The sequence below is a fragment of the Ooceraea biroi genome, chromosome 4 (genome assembly GCF_003672135.1).
Source record: "Ooceraea biroi isolate clonal line C1 chromosome 4, Obir_v5.4, whole genome shotgun sequence".
NCBI classification, from domain to species: Eukaryota; Metazoa; Arthropoda; class Insecta; order Hymenoptera; family Formicidae; genus Ooceraea; species Ooceraea biroi.
Genome location: NC_039509.1, coordinates 1,779,201 through 1,785,554, shown reverse-complemented (window position 1 = coordinate 1,785,554; position 6,354 = coordinate 1,779,201). Strand labels below are relative to the sequence as shown.

The 6,354-nt window shown below is 43.0% G+C and overlaps 2 protein-coding genes across 4 annotated transcripts; one reads left to right on the top strand and one right to left on the bottom strand.

Moving 5' to 3' along the window:
* Positions 1–496: 496 nt before the first annotated feature.
* On the bottom strand, positions 497–3,334 carry LOC105283840. 3 transcript variants are annotated; one of them, XM_011346923.3, is made up of 5 exons: positions 3,050–3,330; positions 2,413–2,716; positions 2,165–2,326; positions 1,532–1,937; positions 497–766 (listed from the first exon to the last, which is right to left on the bottom strand). In XM_011346923.3, the coding sequence occupies exons 1-5, from the start codon at positions 3,163–3,165 to the stop codon at positions 666–668; spliced, it is 1,089 nt and encodes a 362-aa protein (XP_011345225.1). In that variant the 5' UTR covers positions 3,166–3,330; the 3' UTR covers positions 497–665. The 3 variants fall into 3 exon arrangements, with proteins under 3 accessions (XP_011345225.1, XP_011345226.1, XP_011345227.1); XM_011346924.3 differs by lacking the exon at positions 497–766 and adding an exon at positions 1,998–2,060 and having other exon boundaries at positions 1,538–1,937; positions 2,161–2,326; positions 3,050–3,334; XM_011346925.3 differs by lacking the exon at positions 497–766 and adding an exon at positions 1,998–2,057 and having other exon boundaries at positions 1,538–1,937; positions 2,161–2,326; positions 3,050–3,334.
* Positions 3,335–3,648: 314 nt separating this feature from the next.
* LOC105283842 (short-chain specific acyl-CoA dehydrogenase, mitochondrial) lies at positions 3,649–6,340 on the top strand. The gene is made up of 5 exons (XM_011346926.3): positions 3,649–4,121; positions 4,214–4,316; positions 4,443–5,110; positions 5,176–5,399; positions 5,942–6,340. Exons 1-5 carry the CDS (start codon positions 4,100–4,102, stop codon positions 6,152–6,154), a joined length of 1,230 nt encoding a protein of 409 aa, XP_011345228.1. The 5' UTR covers positions 3,649–4,099; the 3' UTR covers positions 6,155–6,340.
* The last annotated feature ends 14 nt before the right edge of the window (positions 6,341–6,354 follow it).

The window sequence follows — 6,354 nt, the reverse complement described above, 5'->3', positions numbered from 1 at the left end:
GAAGAAATGAATATATCGCATCGGTCTCTTAAGAGAGACAGAGAGAGAATAATGAGGGAAAAACGCCAGCTACGTTCGTCATTCAGTAATCTTGCGCTTTGTTTTTTCTATGAATCGGTGCGTAATGATCTTACTCCTTGTTAGGCCGAGATGAAATAAGAAACGGCAAGAAAAAAAACTGCTATATATATATATATATATATATATATATATATATATACATAAAGAAAAAAGGGAAATTTAAAGAAACCCGCAAAAATACACACACAATGTTATTATAAACAATTAATTAATAAAAAACGAATCTTGTTTGTTGTTACTTCTGGTATACCTCGTTGCGAACTGCGCTCACCGATAATAATATTATCGCGGCGATTTTCCGCAGTATTAGTTGCTCCGCCTTTCAAAAAAACCTCCCTGAAATTACGTTTATTATTTTTCCGTCCGAGGAACAACAAGAATGTCAAGAAAAGCGAAGAATATGGAGACTGACTGATCAGGCCGAAAACCACAGAATGCTCAATCTTTATTTCGTGCATATCATAGTAGAAGGGATGAATATACAATATCAGTGGATAGCTGTCGCATCAGAGAGTATTGCAGACTAATAGAATCCCGGTGGCGCACCAACCGGAAGACGATAAGATCCATCGGGACGATGCGATCTATGTGTCTTCCTCCCAAACGGTTTCCGTGAGTATGGCGATGTTGTCCAGGCCGCGCATCGGCGCGTACTCCAGTGTCCACATCAAGTTCGTGAAAACGACTGCAGCAACGATCACGTAATAAATTAGCAACAAGAAAATTATCGCATCGGGAAGAGTGTCACCAGCATTCGCGTGAGCATGAACTTTTGTGGAACGTGACGAATGTGAGATCAAATTTTAAGACGAGATTCGCGAGGTTGTTCGCTAATCTAATTTTATTCTGAGTTCTAGATAATATTCTTAAATGAATATTTATCCGAGTTTTCAGGAAATATGTGCAATTAATGGTAATCTGCTTGCTGTAATTCAAACTGAATTTTTATCGAGAAGCAAGAATGGAATTATGTGGAGCGCACACCATCGATGAACAATATTACATTATTACGCAGACAATATTGCGAGGTTTTATGGGGATGCCTTAGACTAAGATCGAGACATATATCAATTCTCACTTTGGAAAATTAATTATCCAGCAATGGGATAATTAATATAACAGATGCGTTTAAAATCGAGATTTCGAATTCATTATGGCCCAATTTCCCAATTTCACTCATACCGTACAACTTTAATAAAAAAATAGGCAACATCTTTTAGTCAGCAACCAAAATCAAAAAAGGTATGTAACAATTCTTAATTATTCCATTACTACAAATTACATTCCAAAACGTTTATGTAATTTGCTAAAAGAATTCCAACGTGCCTTTCTGAGAACGTTCCAAATATCAAACATCACCTAAACATATTCCGCACTTCAAAATTCAACTTTATAGCGAAACACAACATATAATAAATAAAGAATAATATTTAATACATATTCCACTTACGCATCTCTCCTTGATGCAAGTCGGCGACCAACTCGGGACACGAACTGTTACAAGGATTGATGGGGGTGAGTCGCAGCTGGGTCGCACCCCGAAGCTGCGCGAGCGCGATCAGGCCGGAGTCGAGTTCGACCTTCTTGTAGCTCGGGCTGTTATAATCCGAGGACATGAGCACCCAGTTGAAGTGCGCCGGTGACACCGTGCTGGAGAGGAAGTACGGCCGCTGATAGTACTTCCTGAGCACTTTGACGGCGTTGATCTCGCAGTTTTGCCAGTGGACGAACCACTTGGCCACCTCGGGCGCGTGAACGCGTCGCAGGAACGCCGCAAGGTCGGAAGAGCCAGTTCGCAGGTTGGAGGTCAGGGCGCATGGTACCGTCTCCATCAAACGCTCGTTCTCCAAGTAGAGCTGTGGAAAAATAAAATAATAAAAATAATAAAGTAGTAAAAACAAAAAAATAATTCTTACTTTTCTCGCACGGTCGTTCATTCTCTCGATTGTCGATCACATCGGTAAGATAAATCCACCCTTCTTGACAGCGTTTTTCATAAAAATAATTTCTGTCGCTTAACAACTGCATTTTGTGCGAGAGTCGAGAAAGTTTTAGGTGACAAAGTTCTACGTCTGTTACCTACGTGGGTGATATTATCGAACCAGAAGTAGTCGGTGTTCATGACCGCCCAGGAATCCATCGCATCAGTGATGATGGCCGGTGCATCGCGGCTCAGATAATTCTCGACCAGAGTGCGATACCGCACGTCTGACAGACGATCGATCGTCTCCAGCGCCTCGCAAGTCTGTGGAAAAATTGTACACTGATTGTCTGAATAACTGTCAGATATGATCATCTTTTAAAAAATTCTAGAAATTCTACCCAACTTACCATGCAATCTTCCTCGGTGATAGTGTAATCGTTGTAGAAGGGGTTGTTGATCATGCAGTTCTCATAGTAGAGCGGCTGCCAGTTCCAAATCGGTAGCACTCTGATCAACAACAGCCGGCTAAGGGCGGTGAAGTGGGTGCCGACGAAATCGAGCTGCGCTGCGAGGCAAGCCAAAGTGCCAAGCGCGATTAGCACAAAAGTGCCACGAAAGACGAGCTGCAACCATGAGCGGCGCATCGCCGCTACAAGCGGCTGACAGATGATGTCCATTTCTTCTTCAGTGAAACCAGCCTGCTGGCAATACCTGAAAGAAAATTTTTAATATTACAATGAAGCTATTTATTTAAAAACAAAAGCAATAATAATTGTAAAAGTAATTATTATTCTTTATGAAAGAGAAATCCGCTTTCTAAAAGAACATCAGAAACCTATGTTGATCTAAAAGAGTGTCTTAAAATTATTATTGCCCTGACAAACTTGGAATTAAGATTTTTCCAACGCGAATAATTTTTTATTTTCTTATTAACGAAATAACGCAACAAAAGCACCACGATGATGTATACAGTACGAGAACACATTAACGACACGAATAAATAGCCCCATAAATAGCTTCGTATATCGGAAATGGCTCGTTTACTTGTAAAAGGAGTTCAACTCGTCGTCGATCAGTCTCAGCTTCTCGGAGTGCGTCATCTCGTGCTGCTCCTTGGGATACGCCTTGCGCGGCTGTTTCACCGACTTGCTGCTCGACATCGTGAACGAGTTTACGCAATTTTCTGCCGACAGTTCGAAGTAAAGCGACTGTCTCGATCCAACCGATTCGCCTTGCAGGACAAAGATTCAGGACCAGCTACAGGACCCGACGAGATAGCGGCCAACCCGTTGCTATTGAACGAGGACTGTGCATGCGCGTGCTTGTGCTACCTGACGCGATATATTGATCGGCGGCACCGGCGGCACACGCACGCGGCAAAAGCTAGATTGTTTTTGTAAATTTTTAATTGAATCTCCGGTCCACTTTTCCCTTTGAACAATTTTGCAGAAAATCTTTCTTTTCAGCCGGACGTTTGTCCGTGAAAAATCGGCATTTATTTTAAAAGAACTCTACATGGTATGTTAAAATACAATAAAAATTATTAATGTACCTTTGGTAATTATTTTTGTTTCATTTTTCTATATTGATATCACAAATTATATTATTATATAATAAAACAAAAGCTCAAACTCATCATCAATGAGAGAGGATTAATGTGACAGAATAAATAATATAGATAAGATATTTCTTATCTCGCACGATTTTTTCCTTATAATGATAGTGCAGTAGTTATCACAATGATAAAATTGTAGGAAAAATATCTAGAAAAGATAAACGTGTAAGAATTGTAGAAATAAAGTATCGCGGTACCAAGGCAACTTTCACGCCTGGAGACGGCTCCACATCCAATTCTCAATATCGATTTTACCGACCGACGATATAGACGTTTTCATAATAATCGATTTGCAACCAGTTGCAACCAGGAAGCAGACGGAAACACTGTGCTATCGGGTTTTGACGTCGGTTTGTACTTTAAATAGATACATGTGCACGTAGCCAAAGGCATCACGTCCCGAGCAAAGTTCAAATGTGATTATTCCGTTTATTTTGTAAGCCCCGCAAGTCGAACGTCAATTACAGATAACAATTACGATGCAGTGCTTGAGATTATTCGGTGAGTGCGCCATAAAAGTCACGGAGCTTTGAATATGTATTGTCACTATGTATTTTTGACGTAAAATATACTTGTTGCTCAATCGCCCGCAGCAAATGTCCACAATGCGTCCAGAGGGGCAGGCATTGTCAGCCGACACATCGCCTCGCTCTCTGTCTTGCCGGAGACCCACCAAATGCTGTACAAAACATGCAGGTATTTCCACTGCGTGCCAAATTATCCACCTTTATCTTTCACATAAATTATATAAATTATATTAATTCTATATATTAAGAGTGCAATAAAGCTTATTCGACCTCTTGAACCGTTTCATGACCTCAGAGACTTCGCCGAGCAGGAATTAAAGCCCGTCGCAGCGGAGATAGACAAGAAGCACCTCTTCCCCAAGGAACAAATCAAGAAGATGGGCGACCTGGGCCTCATGGGTCTGTACATGCCCGAGGCATTGGGTGGCACAGGACTGGATTACCTGGCTTACGCTATCGCCATGGAGGAGATCTCTAGAGGCTGCGCAAGTGCCGGAGTCGTGATGAGCGCTCACAATTCGCTGTTTCTGGGACCTGTCGAGAAATTTGGAAACAACAAGCAGAAAGAGAAGTACATCAAGCCGTTCATGAATGGCGAGAACATCGGTTGCTTCGCACTCAGTGAACCAGGCAACGGATCTGACGCTGGTGCCGCGTCCACGACGGCCAAGTTGGACGGCAGCGCCTACACAATCAACGGCACCAAGTCGTGGATAACGAACGGGTTCGAGGCGAAGGCGATAGTCCTGTTCGCGACGACGGACAAGTCCAAGAAGCACAAGGGTATCAGCGCCTTCATAGTGGACAGTCCAACGGCGGGTCTGAGTCTGGGCAAGAAGGAGGACAAGTTGGGTATACGAGGCAGCAGCACCTGCTCCCTCATCTTCGAGGACGCTAAAGTAACGAGCGAGAACCTCCTGGGCGAGCCCGGAATGGGTTTCAAGATCGCGATGATGGCCCTAGGTACGCGTAATACGATGATCGTAGGCACAGACTTGTCCTCGACGTAATATCCATCTTCTCCGTAGACGCCGGCAGGATCGGGATCGCTGGACAGGCGTTGGGCATCGCTCAAGCGTCCCTCGACTGCGCGATAGAGTACGCTGCGAAACGCCAGGCGTTCGGCAAGTCGATCCTTAAACTGCAGGCGATCCAGCAGAAGATCGCTGACATGGCACTGAAACTGGAGGCCTCGAGGCTGCTGACGTGGCGAGCGGCTCAGCTCAAGGATACCGGTAAACCGTTCACGAAGGTGCGTTACGAGCGATACTTGGAGCGATACGAATCTTAATTAATCCTGCAACAGTCGAGTATTATTTGCTTATCTCGTATGGAGGCCATATTTATTAATCTCACTGCATATAATCTCTGTTCTTTCCATTGGATACATCTGTTTAACTTATCGAGTATCGTAAGTCGTCGCCACTCTTGCGAGTCCGCGAAAGGCGTGCAGGTAACCACAACAATTTGAACAAATCGTAATTAAATTTCGACGTCGGTCTGAAACTACTGCAAGTATAATCGAGTGAGGAAAGTAGATAGATAGTCTTTGCAGAAAATGAAAAGGTTCCTCGATCTTAAATCTCAATGACAGAAGAAAGTCCAATAAGAGCCAGGTATCGACGCGATATTAATTTATGCTAGAAACATCGCTCCGTTCTGAATTTTCTTTAACGATAAGCCGGAGAGAATCCGAAGCGTGTGCGCGAATGACGTAAGTCTCAACGAGATTTGGCTCTTATTCGTGCGGTTTTTCTTCCACTTCGTCAGGATAATCTATATCTTTTGTCACAGGAAGCTGCTATGGCTAAGCTGTCCGCGTCCGAGACCGCGACGTTCTGCGCTCACCAGTGTATACAGATTCTGGGTGGGATGGGATACGTGTCGGACATGCCGGCAGAACGTTACTACAGGGACGCGCGTATTACAGAGATCTACGAAGGCACGTCGGAAATTCAAAGGCTCGTGATCGCCGGAAATCTCATCAAAGAATACGGTCTCAATTAGAGATCGCGCGACTCGTACACGTAAGATAATAATAATATCTCGATAACTCTTCCTTTATACCTAAAGCAAAATATATTTTATACGTAATACTGCATCTATGTAGACTGTATATATATATATATATATATCGATATATATATTTTTCTATGAAGAGAGAAGAATCGAAATAAATCTCATATACTATGCCTTCTGGTTTTATT

What these genes read in the sequence shown, in the direction of transcription:
- LOC105283840 (XM_011346923.3), bottom strand. Translation starts at nt 3,165, where the DNA reads ATGTCGAGCAGCAAGTCGGTGAAACAGCCGCGCAAGGCGTATCCCAAG. An exon ending in TCACCGAGGAAGATTGCATG is followed by an intron (nt 2,327 to 2,412) that starts GTAAGTTGGGTA and finishes ATTTTTCCACAG; the next exon opens with ACTTGCGAGGCGCTGGAGAC. An exon ending in GGTTCGATAATATCACCCAC is followed by an intron (nt 1,938 to 2,164) that starts GTAGGTAACAGA and finishes ATTTTTCCACAG; the next exon opens with CTCTACTTGGAGAACGAGCG.
- LOC105283842 (XM_011346926.3), top strand. Translation starts at nt 4,100, where the DNA reads ATGCAGTGCTTGAGATTATTCG. An exon ending in ATGCTGTACAAAACATGCAG is followed by an intron (nt 4,317 to 4,442) that starts GTATTTCCACTG and finishes TCATGACCTCAG; the next exon opens with AGACTTCGCCGAGCAGGAAT. An exon ending in GATCGCGATGATGGCCCTAG is followed by an intron (nt 5,111 to 5,175) that starts GTACGCGTAATA and finishes TCTTCTCCGTAG; the next exon opens with ACGCCGGCAGGATCGGGATC.